The sequence below is a fragment of the Pseudorasbora parva genome, chromosome 12 (assembly GCF_024679245.1).
Source record: "Pseudorasbora parva isolate DD20220531a chromosome 12, ASM2467924v1, whole genome shotgun sequence".
Taxonomy (NCBI): Eukaryota; Metazoa; Chordata; class Actinopteri; order Cypriniformes; family Gobionidae; genus Pseudorasbora; species Pseudorasbora parva.
In genome coordinates this window covers 33618979-33638768 of record NC_090183.1, presented here as the reverse complement: position 1 = coordinate 33638768, position 19790 = coordinate 33618979, and the positions used below count along the sequence as shown (strand labels likewise).

The 19790-nt window shown below is 37.5% G+C and overlaps 1 protein-coding gene across 4 annotated transcripts in view; it reads right to left on the bottom strand.

The window, feature by feature from the left end:
* The window catches only part of negr1 (neuronal growth regulator 1), a 186493-nt gene that overhangs the window by 97119 nt on the left and 69584 nt on the right, over positions 1 to 19790 (bottom strand). For all 4 annotated transcript variants that reach the window (XM_067459925.1, XM_067459926.1, XM_067459929.1 and 1 more), the window contains exon 4: positions 12173 to 12304. In XM_067459925.1, the coding sequence (XP_067316026.1) occupies positions 12173 to 12304 (132 nt within the window). The remainder of the gene's footprint in view (positions 1 to 12172; positions 12305 to 19790) is intronic.

Sequence of the window (19790 nt, the reverse complement as noted above, 5' to 3'; positions counted from 1 at the left end):
TGCATATGAAGATGTTACAAACTACACATAAACACCAAATTAAGCCCACAATTGTGGCCATTTAATGACAAATAGGGCCATTTTGTTGTTGGTGGTTTATCACTGAAACACAGACCATGTGCAAATGAAACTATCTATTATTGTTATGACCCATTTAGAATCACCATAAAATTAAAGTGCAAACAGTCAGCTTGCAACAGTCGTGACAGAGAAGACAAGGACGATGATGTAATGAATGAAAATCCAAAGCATGAAACAAAATCCAAAACTCAAAATAAACCATAAACTTGACTATAAACTATAACCTGACACATTAAACATAAGAGAGCAACTTACTTAAATACCCATCAATGTAACAAGGCAAATGTGAGGGCTTAAAAACACAAGACTAATAACGAACAGAAAACACTTCTGAACAATGAAAAAAATAAAAATAAAAATCAGAACATCAGGCAAATTAGACAAAGTAAGCACAAGACCTAGACTGCATTTCAGTCCTTTTCATTATGCCCTTCACTTGCTAACCCCCCCTCCATCTCGTACACTCGGATGTGCGTCATTGCTTAGGTTGCATGAGTGCCCACTATTGGCAGAACATTTGTAATGGGCTGAATTGGAACATCCTAAGCACTTGATTACTTAGAGTTGATTTGTTATTTATTTTGTCCATTACAAAATTGTTTAATGCAGCATTCTATATGTATACTATATGTGTGTTTGGGTTGTTTTAAATATTTTTTTAAATAATAAAAATGTAATAAAAAAATATCAGAGTTGTTTGTGGTAGGGTAAATTAAATGCGATATGCGGTGATACACAATCACAATCGTGTTGCATTTTAGTATATGAAGCTGCCTGCAGCATACATATAAAGTAGATTCGAGGTAAAAATCGAGGAAGCCAGGGTCTGTCCATATAAACTTCCCATGTCCACTTCACAAAGTGGAACGCACTTCAGAATGGATTCCCCGAGGAGACGTGCTTAGGGAAGTTTGCAAGTAAACTATTCAGCTCGTGTCCCACATTCATCGTAAAGCGCAAAGAGGCATGCCTTCTCTTTGTAGCCTGACAAGCCAGACCCACATCAAGATGTTTGGTCTGGAAACTCACCATTGACAGGGCTCAATCTGAGGGGCGGGATAAACGGTTGTCTTTCAAACTCCCTCTGCATGCGATAGGATAGCGCTACAACCAACCAGAGCAACCAAGGTGAAGCAGAGCTCGCTGACTGATTAAACATTCGCCGTATCCGGTCGGCTAAACTACGAACACATCTTCCCTTTTTAAGAATGACTTCAGTGCCGCTCTTTGTTCTTTTCTCAGAGAAAAGCTTAACTCCAAGTCTTCCAGAGTCGCGGTCAGAGCTGGTTCGAAAGACCGCCGCCATTCGCCAGTTTCTGTGTTTACTAGAAGCACGCAAATGTAACTCGGCCGTCGTCATTATGGCTTCGCCCGTCGACTCTATACATGATGTGATTGGGCCGTCCAGATTCTGAGGAATACAGCTCAGAATGGTATTGAGAGTTCCTAGACGACACTTGCTGGCAAATTAAATTTGCTGCCGCTAGGGTGCGTCTAGATTTCTAGGCTAGCATCTTTGCACAGTTTGCGGGGAAATAGGTTATGAAACAAATCTTTTTTAAACAAATATGAAATTTTCTTAAATTCTTAAGATTAGCATTATTTACTTATAATCATTTAAATGTTCAACAGGCTAGTGTGGATGTTTGAGCGTTTATTATTTTTTAAAGGAGGCTATATAACGGCGCATTCAAACGGGGCGTAGGCGTTAACGCTTCCCATTTACTTTGAATGGGTGACATCATCCGTTGCCGAACTGAATTGTGGGTTCCGTCGCGGCGCTTCACTCGCATTGCAAGCGGCAGAAGTTGAAGATTTCTTGAAGACTTTTCAAGCGCCAGCGCAGGCGTCATCCAATCAGATCACCGTATGCAAATATCCTACAGCAGACGCTAGCCAATTGCGTTCATTACTGCTCCGTGAACCATCCAGACGCAGCTCCCGGATCACTACGTGATATTCTTCCCGCTGTGGGCTTTTTTCAGGATTTAATGTACTTCACAGCTTCTTGCACCTGTGCAGTGCACTGACAACAACTACACGGGCAATCGCACTCACACATACAACCAAATCGGCATCCATTTCGTCTCACAGACAAGCTCTCATAAAAAGGCGCTTTTTTGTGTTGTGTTTTGGTCCAAGCGGCAAGTTAATGTGATTGGCTGTTGTCACTATGACGATCGCATCAGCACCCAGCTTCAGCCACGCCCTCCGTCAAGCGTTAACGCCTACGCCCCGTGTGAATGCGGCGTAAATCTGGCATAGACTAAAAAATGGCATATATGCATTAGTTATACTCTTAATTTAATTTACAGAGCAAACTATAGAAGAAGATTAGTGTATGTTGCACTCATAACAAGACGCGCAACGGGGCGTGGCATCAGGGTTTAAAAGTGGTTTACCACTGAACCGCGAGAATTTCTTGCTTTTCAACCGCAGTAAGAAAAAATCCATACCGTCCCAGCCTCAGCGGGAATTACAGACCTTAATATTCACACTAATTAGGGAACCAAAAGAAAGAAAATATTTCAAAATCTTAAGTACAGTGTTATTTTAGTATTATTAAGATACTATATTTTATCTATATATAAGTTCTTTTTTGATCAAGATTTTATTCCATTTCAGTTACTATTTATTTCAAGTAATGAAAATGATTGTTTTAGTTAAATATAATAACTAAAACCCTGGTGTGAAGTCACCTTGTTACATACATAGTAAATCCCCGACATTCAGTGACTGAAATCTGGCCCATAGAACCATTGGGATTTGGTTTGTTTTGGGCATGTGAAAGGCATCTTCAATTGTCTACAGCAAGTGAAAAGCATGCACAAATGGATTAGTGAATGATTTGGTTGGTCAAGAGTCAAGACCATTCGTCTGCTGGGCTCTAAAAAAACTCTTTGGTTGCATTAGCAGCATTCATCTTCATTACAGCTCGCATTACATTAATAAGCTATCACATCACTAAAGTCAAGGGAGACAGAATTAGCCACACATGCCTGGGGCATAGCGCACAGCCATGTCTCACAAATAGGGTGGTACGCTTTGGATCACAAGCACTTTTTTCCCCCTGTTCTGCATTTTTCAAACAGGTGATTTGGACATACCTGCCTTGCCTCTGATCAGTTTACCCTGCTGCTCAGTTTAATGACAACATGCTTCATCAGAACTGACACGTCTTTGGTCCTCATGTTACGAAACTTCAGCAACAAACTCGAAATGCAAATGCCTAAAATTAACTCATGACTCTCTGACAGCTTTCTTGTGCATGAAAAATGCAACAACACACATTTGGCCAAAAGCAACTGGCTGAACGGCCAATTTAATTGCAACATTGTTCACAGATTGTTTAAATAACCTCAAATTAAAGCTGAAGTTGAAGCTGTACTATGACCTCTTAGTCAATGACTATGTTTACACAGAAGTGTGCATAAGTGGACTCTCGGCCTCATTAGGACAATAACAGGAAAGCGCCATGTAGACATCTATTTGAGACATGGTCAATTACAATTTTGTCACATTACTGAAAATATATAGCCTATAGACTAGTCTGCTTTTCTAAGTACAATGAATGGAGAATGTTTGCGCATCCTGATAGGTCCAACATCTCAACCAGTGTTGTGAGTTTGGGGCAGGTCTGTCAGTTTTGGTCAACCAATGGTAGACAAAGGAGAGGCTGAGAAACTGCCATTATTATTGCAGTTTAGTTTGTTGATGATAATGACACACAAATTACACAATTCTAATTTACTTTAAGCATTTTTTGTTGTTGTTGCACATAGCACTGGTGCTACAGAGGTTTGTAGCACAGGCCAAACAATTGTATCACATGTATAAAATGTATGTTATCACGTCTGAAAAATTATATAAAATACAAATCAGAGTATTTAAGAATAATATAATATTAACAATTATTATTTTATTTTACAGAAAACCATAACTCATCAGAATGGTCTATGGTTTATTTATAAAACATTAAATTATGTTTAAAAAAAGGACTGTAATGTCTTAATTTTTGTCAGGGAATCTTATGCATCCACCGAGAGAAAAAAGTACTGCAGACTTCTCTACAGTGCAAATCTCTCACTGTACAGAATATTATAAAAAATAATAAAATTTCAATTAAATTCAATTCACATTTATTTGTATAGTGGTTATCACAATACATATCTTTTCAAAGCAGCTTCACAGAAAATGTATGCATCTACATTACAATTTAAAGTGGTTTGTTATCAGAGAAGACTGTCCAAGTTCAAGTTATGTATTACAGATCATTTCTGCCTCGTTCTGTGATGTGACGCACGTCAGATCACACAAGTAAGTTATTTCAAACACTCAATTAAATGTTCTCTTTTGTTGGACAACAAGTTTGTAAACGCTTCTAATTACAAGTTTGAAAAGATGTTTGGCACATGCTGCTTTTGGCTTTTTTGGTTTTGTTGTTGGTCTGGTTTCAGACTCACATTTGCGTTCATCTGATCAAAAAAGTGCACGATGCATGATAGAAAACAGGCCATGGTAAATATATCGAGTTTTTTTTATTAATTTGGTGCTATTATGCACAGCTGAGTGAACAACACTTGGGTTTACTGTATATGCGCGTTGCATGAAGGTGGCTTTCTGCTGCTTGCAAATGCACTCTTTTGAGTTCAAATGAAGTCTTTCTGACAGCTTTCATGTACATGAAAAATGTGACCACACATATTTGGTTACATTTGGAAAAAGAGACTGTAATTACAACATTGTTCACAGATTGTTTAAATAACCTCAATTTAAAGCTGAAGTTGACGCTGTACTATGACCTCTTAGTCAATGACTATGTTTACACAGAAGTGAGCAGAAGTGGATGGTCTGCCTCATTAGGACAATAACAGGAAAGCACCATGTAGACATCTATTTGAGACATGGTCAATTACAATTTTGTCACATTACTGAAAATATATAGCCTATAGACTAGTCTGCATTTTCTATCCAAGTACAATGAATGGAGAATGTTTGTGCATCCTAATAGGTCCAACATTACCTCAACCCCTGAAGGTGTGCTGTGGAATTTGGCACCAAGATGTTAGCAACCGATCCTTTAAGCCCCGCAAGTTGCGAGGTGGGGTCTCTATGGATCGGACTTGTTTGTTCAGCACATCCCACAGGTGCTTGACTGGATTTATATCTGGGCAATTTGGAGGCCAAGTCAACACCTCAAATTCGTTGTTGTGCTTCTCAAACCATTCCTGAACCATTTTTGCTTTGTGGCAAGGTGCATTATCTTACTGAAAGGGCCATAGTCACCAGGGAATACAGTTTCCATGAAAGGGTGTACATGGTCTGCAACAATGCTTAGGTAAGTGGTACGTGTCAAAGTAACATCCACATGGATGGCAGGACCCAAGGTTTCCCAGCAGAACATTGCCCAAAGCATCACACTGCCACTACTAGCTTGCCTTCTTCCCAAAGTGCATCCTGGTGCCATGTGTTCCCCAGGTAAGCAACGCACACGCACCCTCTCCGTGGTCCAGTTCTGATGCTCTCTGTTGACACTTTCGGCAGTGGACAGGGGTCAGCATGGGCCCCCTGACTGGTCTGGGGCTATGCAGCCGCATATGCAACAAAGTGCATTGCATATTTTGACACCTTTCTATCAGAACCAGCGTTAACTTCTTGAGCAATTTGAGCTACAGTAGCTTGTCCGTTTAAATTTTTCCACACGACTGACCCAGTCGTCTAGCCATCACAATTTGTGATGTCTTTTGCCAAACTCGCTCAAATCCTTATGCTTACCCCTTTTTCCTGCTTCTAACACATCAACTTTGAGGACAAAATGTTTACTTGCTGCCTATTATACCCCACCCACTAACAGGTGCCACGATGAAGAGATAATCAGTGTTTCACTTCATCTGGTCATAATGTTTGTTTGTGTGTGTGTGTGTGTGTGTGTGTGTGTGTGTGTGTGTGTGTGTGTGTGTGTGTGTGTGTGTGTGTGTGTGTGTGTGTGTGTGTGTGTGTGTGTGTGTGTGTGTGTGTGTGTGTGCGCGTGTGATATATTTGTGATATATATATATATATATATATATATATATATATATATATATATATATATATATATATATATATATATATATATATATACATACACACACTTAATGTATATCATCATCCTTAAAAAGTACAAAACAAATTGCATGCATCAAAATATATGACCTTAACCATGCAGCTCAAGATTAAACATCCATCAAAGATTAATATTCCCCTAATCATTCATGCAGCTATAGAGCTTAAATCAACCTCTTATGCAACAATAACACCAATCCCTCTCTGACTACAAATTCCTTTATAAAACACTAAGAGGTTTCAAGGAAGGTGAAATCTGAATGTAAACAGACTATGTCTTTCTTCGTAATTTGCTGAACAAAGTGGTTGTTCCAGGACACATTAGCTCAAAATCTGACTTGACAAAATGACACATGAAGTAAATGCATTACATTGCCGCTCGAAAGCTCTACCAATTGCATTTTGCATAAACATTCTAACATCTGTGAGCTACATGACATCACCTAATCCGTCTTATTTATATATTTCTCTCCCTTGATGTCTTTAGAGGCAGCATATGAACACCGCCTGATGTGTGAAAGTGGAACTTAAAACTAAACATCTGGTGCGAATACCAACAGGAAAATAAGACAACGCTGTGGCATGTAGTTAAACAAGACAAACTGAGATTCATACATATGTGTATATGATGTGTCTGTATGCTAAAAAAGCCACCCATGGAAATATTTTAATTTTACATTTTATATTTATAACATATAAGCAATTACAATCTGTTGTAACAAGCTTGAGCATTTAAAGTGGCAGACAAGCACGTGCTTAGAATAAAACAATATCGTCCGCTGGTGTGGACACTAGTTATCATTAGAGTCATCGTCCTTGGCATGAACGGGCCTTAATTCTGGAATTTAAAAGTCATTTTTCAGTTCAATTCTCAACAACCCACAGGCCCAGTATGCCAAAGGATTTTTTGTGTGCTTTTTTTGATGTGTTTGATTTGGCTGGAACTGAGCATCAGGTCTGGGTAATATTTACTAGAGGCCAAATTTTAGCATGTTAGGAATTAGTATGCTTACTCAGAGATACAATCACTGGAAACTAACCAAAACAATAGCAAAAAAAAAATTCCACCAGCCATATGAAGGTTATAAACTGGAGGTCATCATGAGCATTTAAAGTGCTAACATTATTTCAGTTAGCTGAGTGATCTACATGACTTTCACAGAATGCTGACAGAAGACTATCTTAGGATTCACTGGGGAACCAGTAACAATCATAATGGTAAATCATGGAAGGTGTTTGTCACACATAGATCCGTTGGGATTTTATTATTTACCGCAGGTCTATACTTATCAGGTGAACAAAGATTCTGATATTGACCTGTAGGTCTTTATTTAGATATTAAAACACATGCACAGAATTAGGTTTCATCTAATAAATTAGCTTATTTCAATTATTGGTCATAATCTGCAATTAACCTGAAGGTCAGTTCCGCACATACCTAAAAGCTGTAATTATTTTCAAACCGGATTATTTTAGCGTGTATTTAATTACACTGATTACCCTTGAAATGTCAGATTCGAGTCACACTATCTGCAGTCGTGTTAGGCTAATAAAACTACAAATACAAAGAAAGGTGTCACAGATGTCACATCAAACCCATGCAACATTTTACATGATTTTTTACAAGATTTTGAGTAAGAATTTGTTTACAACATGTCTGCTTGAAATGAATTGGCAACCTAAACTCAGAACGATACAACAAAACACAATGGAACCGTGTCCACCACATTACATTACACTATAAGAATATCCTCAGATACAGTACAATATATTACTTTACTCTAATGCAGAAATTTTATTTTTATTTATTTTACTGTTGAGTGGTTAAATAAAATACTATTAGGTCTGCACATTTCACATCAAGGATGTCTTTGATCAAGGGAATAGACACTAGCAGAGTAGTCCTCTCGCATCCCTCTCACTTTTATTTTGAGACATAATGGTGAAGTAACACTTCTCTTCTAAATCCAGCATTGGAGCCTCCATTTTCTAGCAAATTTTTCACACAGCTCTAGTGGGTGAAAGTGCTTTGATTAATACATTGGGATTATGTCTATCCCTTTTCCTACTCTAACACATAATGTTTCGATGGGAACAAGATCGGCTGCTAGTGCTTCCATTAGCTGCCACTGTAAATCACTGTGAATCAACTGGAACCTCAACCTCTTGGTTCCAGGGAGGTCTATTAACCCTTTTCCACCAGAATGGTTCGCTTTCTGTAGCCAGAGCCTGTTCTCAGACAGGCGGACTGAAGCCTGTCGCAAACTGGCCATGTGTTTCCACACACCCGAGGAACGAACGGTGATGTAATGGGACTATGTGTTGTTTATCTGCCTATAACCAGTCTAAAAGACCATAACATTTCCCGGTACAATCTAACCTTTTTGGAGATAAACTGAAACTGTTGATTCATTCGCTCTCTTGCATGCTGGGTCTCGCACACATAGTTTTATATTGAGATGTAAAGAGCAGTTATGCAATGTTATTACATTGCTCAATGCGATAGATACACTCTGTCTCTGCCCACTGCTCCCTGGCTATCTTCGAGACCAGCAAGTTTTTAGGGGTGGAGTTGAAGTGTTTCTGAAGTGGAAATACGCAGAATGATTCGAGAATGGAAATAGGCCTGGGACCCGCACTAGAAGAATGTTGGTGGAAAAAGGGTATATAATACCGTACCTGAAAACCATAATTGAGTAGAAGTACAGATTCCTTACAACGAAAATTACTCCATTACAAGTTAGAAGTCACCAATTCCAATACAACTCGAATAAATGTATTAAAGTATCTGATTTTAATAGAACTTAAGTATTTTATTCATACTAACAATGTACTAACAAGGTATGAATAACAATTTTAATAATACCAACAATGCACTACTCCTTGACACCTGAGAGACATACCAGTGAAAATAAGAAACAATTGATTTGTAAGATGAGAAATCATGTTTATTTTCTAAAGTAAAACTGAACCCATCAATACTGCAATAAATCAAGGTCAACACAACAGCCTCTTAAACGTCTACAAACTCTCAAGTCTCAGTTAAGCTCAAGTGCACAAAAAGGCTATAAAGTAAACCAAGATCCTCAAGATTCTCAATAGTGGATACATAAAATAATGTTAAGTAAAATTAAATAGTCAAAGCCTTCTTATACTGGATGTGCTGGTTTCAGCCTCATCAACGGCTGCAGTCATGTCCTCATCTCATAAATCAAACACTTGTGATTCATTAACTACCTGTCATGTAAAGTAGCCTTTTTGACATGTTTGGGGGAGTAAAGGCAAAACGCTCAAGATATAGCACCTTCAATGCCCTTAGATGGCGATAAAGCTTTGTTTTACAGCAGAAACAAACTGCTGCAGAAAAAGTTAGGTGCCATGCAAAATGTAATGTGTAATTGCATTACTCAACACAAATGTATTGGAGTAAAAAGTACATTTACTCATTCAAAAATGTAGTAGAGATTAAAATTTGCTAATATATTTGATACTCATTACAACTACAAGGTAGCCAAAAATATACTTAAGTACAGTAACTAATTACATTTACTCAAATACTTTACACCACTGGTGTGTGGTGGGCGTTTTGGCTCAATGTCTGCTGTCACATCATTCAGGTGGATGCTGCACATTGGTGTTGGTTGAGGAGATTCCCCTCTTCTATATGTAAAGTGCTTTGAGTACCCAGAAAAGTGCTATATAAATGTAACAAATGATTATTATAATATATGTAAAAGGCCATCCATTAGTGTAAATGCCATGAGACTAAACATTCCAGAGCCACAGGAAAATGCCAGGACAATTGCGATTGGCTGATGGCACCAAAAAAAAAAAAAATTTTTTTTTATAAATTTTATATATATATATATATATATATATATATATATATATATATATATATATATATATATATATATATATATATATATATAATATATATAAGATAATGTGCAGTATAGACAAATAAATAAACAAATAAACATGTATTTACTGTGAGTGTGTGGTTTAGGTATGCTCTATGTTATGGGAAAAATGTCCCCACAAAGATGACAATGTCAGAAATCCATGTCCTTGTGTAATGTTTTGGTACCCATGAGGAATATGAAGGGTTTTTGCTTAAGTTTTTTTTGCAAATCTAAAAATGCAGTTAGGGTTAAATGATAGAATATATATTTTGGACAAAATAAAAATCATTATGTCGATGGAAGTTCCCTTTAAAACATGAAAGCCCAACAATATCATTGATATTTTATAAAATATGTCAAAAATGTATTTCATTAGAAATCGACATCTAACCACAAGGCCTAAGAAAGCCTGAGCTCCTGCCGCCATGCGACCCAAGAAACACTATGTATGTAGCATATGAAGAATAGTGTATAAATAGTGGCTATAAAATGAAAGAAATTGCACAATAAAAATGGTCATTAAGCTGTAGAAATTCCGGACCAGCAGACTCAGCACTGAGCTGTTCCTCTATCTTCTCAGCTTCACTCCTCATTAGAGAGTGTCAATACAATCGACGGGGAGGAGATGTGATATGACTTATGACTTCATCCTTGTCATCTAGCCATTCCCGCTCAAATCTTGACATTTCCAAGTGGTTATCTGCCCATTAGTCTGTGTTTGCATGATAGTAAAGGGAGCTGGCGTTTGATGGTCTGAACGCCACATTTATTCTGGTGTGAGTGTCTGGCTATCTGATTTATGTGCTTTCGCTGTGCCATGATTCAGCATATGGTATATACGGAGACAAAGAGATTAATGATCCCTGTGACCGCAGATGAGACAAAATGGCTTAAAAGAGAAAAGAGGAGGAAGAGAAACTGTCAAGTGTCCTTCCCCCTGTATTTGGTTGGAGACAGAGCCTCACTATGAGCATGATGGGTAAAGTCAGTATAATTCATTAATGCTTGGAGTGCTCATTACTGTCTTTTCACACTTTGAGAGACTCATTACCTGCATAATAGAATACTCCGTATAACACTGAGACCATTTCTCTCTAAAAATTAATCATTCCATCCCAGACAAAAAAGGGAATTCTTTCGTTAAATGTTAAAAAACTCCAGTACCATGAATTCTATTCTAATTTCCATCCCAGTCGGCCTCGGAGATACAGAAGTAAGACTGGAGCTGTTTCAAAATCTCGAGTACAGCGAGCAACCAGAGGCCACAACAATAACAGAATTCAATGTAAGGAGCTGAAACTGAATTTAAGATTGCAGAATTGACAGAAATTATAATATCATACTGCATAATTATAATAATATATAAATTATATTAGGTCCCACTTTTAATGAACTGTATCTACTATATACTGATTTGATATAATGCACTTATTACATACATTAACTGCAGTTGTAATTACAATCAATGCAAAACTTGTCTATAATTACATCTATAATTTACTGTTTACCCTACCCTTATACATTAATTCACCCTATACCACCAATCCCTACTTATACCCTACATCAATAGCAGCAGAAGTCTTTGGCAATACAACATGAACACAATTAAAAAAAAATTAATGTAAGTATTTAGTAGTTAAAGACAGCTAATATAAAGGTTGACCTTGTATTATAAACTAAGTCATTAAAAAACATCCAATATCAATAAAATAGTTCAGTGTAATAAAAAACATTTATCTTAACATATTTTATTAAAGTACGGTGTCGTTAGCTTATCAAAATGCTAACACCAAACTCCCTTTAAATCAACTGTGAGGCAAGTTTTCCATGTGCTTTGCAAGAGGACTGCTTTTTTTTTAATAATACATTGAGTTTCTGCCTATGTTGAGCTTTTCAAATTGGTCACTTACAATGTCCCATTTCAGTTAGGATGCAGTAGACAGTTGACAGCCTTACTAGGTTTAGAGAGCAGAGCTTGTATCTCCAGTAAGAGAGGGGAAAAGACTCAATGTCATTGTGCATTTGATTCTACACTGTCTGACAGTAAACAAACATAAACGAAAGAAGTATATGGTACTCACAGTTGACTGTGACTCTCACGGTCTTAGTGTCGGGTGAAGCAATGTCGTTTTCGGCGCCGCACTCATAGTCCCCTGCTTGATCCCGAGTGATGCTTGTGATATTTAAATACTCGCCACTTTCATACTTCCTGGCTGTGAACAAAAGAAAATAAACAATCACAATTCTTTAAAAGTGTTCTTCCATAGCCATGTTCTAATTATTGGCTAAATGCTTAAAGGTATACACCAGTAAAAGAGTGCACCCAGAATTTTTTTTATTAAGGCACATAATTGCTTTGCTGGCAATACATCCAGTGGGAGGCATCTCCCCAATGAGCCTTATTAGCACAGGGAGGAATATTATTGGCTTCAAATACTGTGAGAAAATCAGAACTGTGCCAATATGACAAATATGACTTGAGGTCCTTGAGTAATGAGAGATAATATAGTAAAATGTGAGGCTGCCACACTTCTATTGGACTAAAAACCTCCCTGGGTTCCCCAGACCAGGATCCAACCTTATTGTAATATGCCTCAGTGAAACCTATTTATATCCTACTTTACAGTGAGGTGAATCTGTCTCGTGGCACAGAGAGGTAAATCCTGCACTGGCATACGGAAGAGGAGCCTCTGACTCAGCAAAACACCCACAGAATAAAAAAGCAAGGAGAGCGATGCATAAAAAAAAAAAAAAGAAGAGGGTGGAGAGGCTTTGTGAGGGATGCGTTTTTTACCAAGTGCTTCGTAAAGCATCATAGAGCTTCAATAGCTGACATCAAGAAAGCTTTAAAGGGATAGTTCACTTTGAAATTAAATTTTAATATGTTTTAGCTTACCTCATTGGCTTCCGAGATGTAGGAGTATTTGTTGTCTCAGTAGTTTAAATTTTGATCATTTTAGGTCAAACCGTTCTTGTCTGTGCCTCACATAATGCAGGTCTATGGTCACCACCTCAAAGAGCATACACAGAGAAGCCCAAATTAAACAATCTCCCATCGTAAGTACACACAGATGGCCTAAGACACGAAACAAGCGGTTTGTGTGAGAAAACTAACAGTATTTATATCGTTCCACGATAAGATCCACTTCCGGTGCTTTCCGCGCTTGCGCAGACTAAAGTCAGAACGCGCGAATGTCACAACAGGAAACACGCATGCGCGCCCTCGGATTAGTCGGACATTGTGGTGTACAAGAGGTAAAAACGATATACACACTGTTCGTTTTCTCACACAAACCGCTCGTTTCGTGTTTTAGGCCAACAGTGTGTACTTAGATGGGGGATTGTTTAATTTGGACTTCTCTGTGTATGCTCTTTGAGGTGGTGACCATAGACCTGCATTATGTGAGGCACAGACAAGAACGGTTTGACCTAAAATGATCAAAATTTAAACTACTGGGGAAACTAATACTCCTACATCTCGGATGCCCATGAGGTAAGCTAAAACATATCAAAATTTAATTTCAAAATGAACTATCCCTTTAAACGGTTAGTAAAAAACAAAACAAAATGAAACCATTGTCATCATTTACTCCCCCTTATATTGTTCCAAACATGTCCTGTATAGTGTTTTGGTCTCTCTTTCCCATACAATTAAACATGAAGAAGGATTGAAGCTTTCAAGCTTAAAAAAGGACACAAAAGCAGGTATGATAAGAAAGCATGTTAAAATGGTTCATGCACTAGCCATATGATAGCCCTGCAGTTTCCCACAGTATTTTGTAAAACTATGGTGAATCTTTTTGAAAGATTTTGAATATTTCAAAGTTAAATGTATCAATTTCTTCACTTCAATCGTGCTCGTTCTTGAAATATTTTTTGAACAATTTTGAACAATCTATGAGCTATTTCCGTCAGAATGCATGCCCCATCATCGGACAGAAACTGCACTGACTAAAATTACAAATTAACTACTTGCAGCTTCTGACCAAGGCTGCAATTCAATAGTTGTTTTATTTGATCGTAGTGCTACTTTCGGCACTATAGATTATGGTATACTTAGAATGATTACAACTTTTCACTGGTATTCAGGGACAGGCATTAAGGGGGTTAAGATCGTATCTACCTACCATCCATTACCATTTTGTTTATTTAAACAGGGAATTATCATAACAATTAAGTTAACACCAGTAACTTATGGAGTGCCACAAGGGTCTGTTTTAGGACCTCTGCTATTTTCAATGAACATGCTGCCCTGGGGTAATACTATTATAAAACATAAAATTAGATTCCACTGTAATGCTGAGGATCTATGTCCGATGATTTATGAAGTTGACAGAGTGTGTTAAAGATTAAAAATAACATTCTGTTTTTAGAATAAAAATATTGGATGACCAGTTCCTTCTATTAAATTCAGATAAGACAGAGGTATTACTTATTGGACCAAAAACCTGCACAAAGAAATAGAAACCCTCCCAGTTTAAAGACATCACTTTAGCCAAGCATTCGCATAATGCATCTCATAACATTGCACTCCAGTTATATCAGATAAAATGTGCATGATTATCTATTGCTAGAAATGTTAATAACAGCAGCTACGCAAATTATTTGCCATTTGCTTTTCTGTTTCTATAACTAGAGATTATGCCAGCTATATTTTAAATCCAGAATCTCACAAAGATTTCAGATGACGCCAACACCGAGGTCTTCAGATGACGCCGACTCTGAATAAACACAAACCACTGCCAAATTTTATATCATAATAGGTGCCATAATATTTGAAATGAACTTTCTGTGAAAAACTAGAGAAATGCAAATGGAAGAATGCATAAATGGTCCCGTTGCATTCTTAAATGCATGTAGAACTGCAGAGATGGAGTTTCGTTAGCAAACTGCACTTCGAAACAACGCGCATCACAGCCTTAAGCAATTTGACAATTTGATCAGCTGACAAATGCTTTGCCATACCTGTTAACAGCTGATACTAAATTATAAAAGTTACATGAATTTGGATTTAAATGAACTTGAGAGACAGATCAGTCTGAAATTTACCGATTCAGATCAATTCTGTAAACTGGATCAACTGATTCAGTGAAAGGATCTGAGAGAAAATAATGATTCTTTCACAAATCAAACATTACTTCTCTTATAAAATTACATTTCAAACTGTTCCTCATCCAAAACATCATTCTGATTAGCTGGTACAACACTGATAGAAATACAAGAGCCTCCAGACCAAATTATTCAATCCTTCTGTAATTTGCATGAATATATGTGTGTTGCATGAAAACAATTACATCTGTATAGCAGGTAACAAACTGAACAATTGAACGAAATGGTTTGCTTTGGGGTTATCGAGAAACTGACTAAGACGTGTATCTGAGCTGACAAGGTGCTATTTGGCCCCCAATGTTTTACAAATGAATAGAGGCAAAGACTGTAAAATAGGATAAATTGTATCAAATGTATTCATGCAAAAACAACTCATATTCAAATGTACGAAGATGAAAAGGAAAGTAGGACATCAGAACAAAGGAAGTTTTATATATATATATGTATGAGATTGCTCACCTAAAAATGTTTGTTTGTTTTTTGAAGGGGCAAAGAGAAAGAGAATTTTACTTGTCCGAGCAGACAAGTAGCCTGATTAAAACATCAATAAAAAAATAATAAATAGTGAATCACCAAAATGCAAAAATTATTCTGCATTAATTTAGTGTAAGTGGCAATAGACAGTGGATAATAATATAATGTATAATGAACTGAAGCTAAAAAGGTTGTGCTGTTGACGGTTACGCAGCCTCTCAAGAAGAAATGGAAACAAATGAACACCCTGCAGTAAAAATTAAAAATGTGAAGTTTTTATATTTATAAAATATGATACAGTTGCAACATCACATGAACAAGAGTGCTGTTTTCCTGAATACCATCACAATTGATAATGTGACTGATTTCGTATGACAGTTTCATAAAAAATGTATTAACATTTAGTCACTTACATTTTAGATGCAATATTGACTAGATTTTTGTTCTGTTTCAACAGCGAAAATAGTTCCAAAAAAAAGATCACAGCAGAACCATAACAGTTCTTACAGCAACAGTGTTAGTGAATGAATCAGCATTTGAACGAATCGGCCGAATCAAAGATTCAATAACCTATTCATAAACACTTCATTCCTGAACAAATCAAAGAATCGACGCGATCCGCTCATTAAGACCTGCCACCACCTAATGGCAGTTTAGTTTCATGTTTAATTCTTCTTTCCAACATTTCTTATTTGTATATTCTCTCTCTCTCTCTCTCTCTCTCTCTCTCTCTCTCTCTCTCTCTCTCTCTCTCTCTCTCTCTCTCTATATATATATATATATATATCTATATATACAAAGTTATTTGATGCAGTTGTATTTTTCAGTCTAAATAATCAAGAAATTTTTTTCACTCTGACTGAGGCAAGTGAATGGCAGACAAGCACGTGAACAGGTTTAATGTCAAGCCCTGCATGATACGTAATATATGATATGTAATTGACAGAAATGTGTAAGAAAATGGCACTTTTAGCAATTTAGTATTAAAAATATATTTTGAGCCACTAATACCACTACTACCTCTGAACCAACCCATGATGTCTTCTCTGTCAGTATATATAAGTTTTGTATGAACTTTTTACTATACAGTACAGAGTAGAATTGAAGTAAATAATTGCTGAAAATGTGAACAATTTCAAAAAACATTTAGTCCTGTAAATAAGTCAACATTTTACATTTCAGTGTCTATGGAAATGTAAGTAAATGTATGTGTCATACACTTGACATAATTTACATACGAATAGGCCTTACCACGAGATCACAATAACAGCAATGACAATCATCACATTATTAAAACAACGGTTCTCAGGTAAGAGCCAAACTTACAAAATGAACAAACATTGACTACAACCTACCATATTTCTTCCTCCGGTTAAAAACCAGAGGGATCATTATCAGTGATTAACTCACTCCATAATTCCCTTATTTCAGTGATTTATTTTCTTTTTCCTAACAGAGACATCACAATGAACCATCATTTATCTTACTGATTACAACAAAAGAGGAAATTACCAAGGTTTTAGTGACGTTTAATAAAGAATGGATCCTTTGTCAAATCAACCTTTGATATATCAACAAACTTGTTTGCTACACCATATAAAACACACACACACACACACACACACACACACACACACACACACACACACACACACACACACACACACACACACACACACACACACACACACACACACACACACACACACACACACACACACACACACACACACACACACACACACACACACACACACACACAGGAGCATTTCAAAGGCTCAAGGGACACTGATTATGTGCCAGAAATGTAGTCAAATGTAAACTTGTTCCTTATCATCTGAAATCTCGGCTGCCTCCTGAATTGTGCATGTTGAGAGTTATTTAAAAAGCTCAAGAGGGACTCGCCGGAGCCTCTGGGAAATGTCACTCCAACCAAATTAGCCAAATCATAGCAAGGTTAATCTAGGATTCCACATTGCTCTGTGTTAAGTGCAGTCACAGTAAGCACTTTCCCACATTGTGTGGAGAGCACAAAGTACATTTCCTTGAGGTCTGCCTGCTGCTGATATGATGAGCGCTGGTAAAGAATACATTATGGGCTAAGGTGGCAGTTCTCTGTACATCCCTTCCCTTAACCTGTGAGAGAATACTGCAGCAGCCCAAATGTTGCATTATGAGAGGCTTCCCCCAGGCATTCATTGAGTTGTCAGCAATGAACCATCAACCATCATTCAACCGCCACACATACTCGCTCTCTGGCTCTCGCACACAAAACGCATATGCACCTGAACCGCCTCCACTTTTCCATTCCCGGTATCTCACCTTAACCCTGATAGCCTCTTCATTGTTCCAAAGTGCCCCAAAACAATTGCTGAATATCTGTCCGAGCACTTTTTAAGAGCTGGTCTTTGTATTGAAACCATTTGGCGATGTTTAGACAGACTGTCAGTGCCGAGTACAGAGCTATTGTTCAGGAAACAATAAACCAGAGTAAAGACAATTTTGGGAGGCAGAGGCACGAACAAAGGATTGACAAAGGACAATTGAACGCTTCACTGTAGCCTTATCATATGAGAAAAAAAATCAAATCTGAAGTGTTATAGTCAGCTATTTGAAAGGTCAGAGTTCCATATATCCCGGGGCCTTAAATCACAATGGAAAAAGCTTATGAAAGCATGTTTGGGATCAAGCGTCCGGAGCCAGGCTGTACGGAGAGCAAGAGGCTACCCTGCACCGTCAATACGTTCCTATATAAGGCTAACATTAGGATCTATCATCTAGCCTACAGCATTTGAAATCCTGTCTATAAAAAATGTTCAATGCCCTGAAATACATTTAAAAGTAGTGCTCATTAATGGCAATATTTACTAAACAAAGCAAATTAGCGTGAAAACGCAATTCCCAAAAAGTGCCGATAGGAATGGGAAGTTTCACGCGTGATACTTACAACGTGCAAATCAATTAACACATGGTGCATTCAAGTCCTCCTGGGATGTTCGTATTTACGAAATGAGAAGTTGATTGCGAAATCATGTGCAGTCAAGTCTCTTTGGTCGGAGCAAGATGGCAGTATACCTTCTTTTAATGAATTTCACGAATAGAGCAAGGTTTGTTAAAGGGATAGTTCACTTTGAAATTAAATTTTGACATGCTTTAGCTTACCTCATGGGCATCCGAGATGTAGGATTATTTGTTTCCCCAGTAGTTTCAATTTTGATAATTTTAGGTCAAACCGTTCATGTCTGTGCCTCACATAATGCAGGTCTATGGTCACCACCTCAAAGTGCATACACAGAGAAGTCAAAATTAAAAAATCTCCCATCTAAGTACACACTGATGGCCTAAGACACGAAACGAGCGGTTTGTGTGAGTAAACGAACAGTATTTATATCGTTTTTACCTCTTGTACACCACAACGTCCGACTGATCCGAGGGCGTGCGTGCGTGTTTCCTGTTGTGACATTCGCGCGTTCTGAATTTAATCTGCACAATCACACGACTCTATTAATAAATCGGATTATTTCCTTGTAGTGACGTCAAAAATAATAATGCCCGTGTTGACTCTGAGTATTCCAAATGTTAGGATAACTTACGTCAGTTGTGATTTTAAATAAAGCGTGCACCATGTCAGCGGCAGATTTACGGCTCATATTATCCCTCATGCAGTTACAGATGCAGCGTTTTGACTGAACCTCTTCTACTTTTGCTGCATCAGATGAGAACACATCTTTACAATTTTCTGGGCCTTAAAAGAGTGTTTTTGTGATGTTTGTATTTATTTATTGCAGAACGCTAGTTCGCTCGGTCTGGATGCGTTTAAATCTGATCGAAGTTTGTGTTTTTGTCCCCTATCACACATGCGCACTTCAATAAGCCGATAGAAAGCAGGTTAATGCGTTTACATGCAGCGCGAAATCAGGGTAAGAGGCAAAAAACTACCTGCCCCGACCGGTTTATGCTTACGCCGTTTATGACCTTACTCCGATGACCATGTTCATTGTCGGATTAAATCATATTCGGTTTAAGAATGTGCATGTAAACTCACCCAATAAGAGTGTGTGTAGTACTATCTTTTGTAATGTGGAGCTGATAGCATAATTAGTGTAATTAATTGCA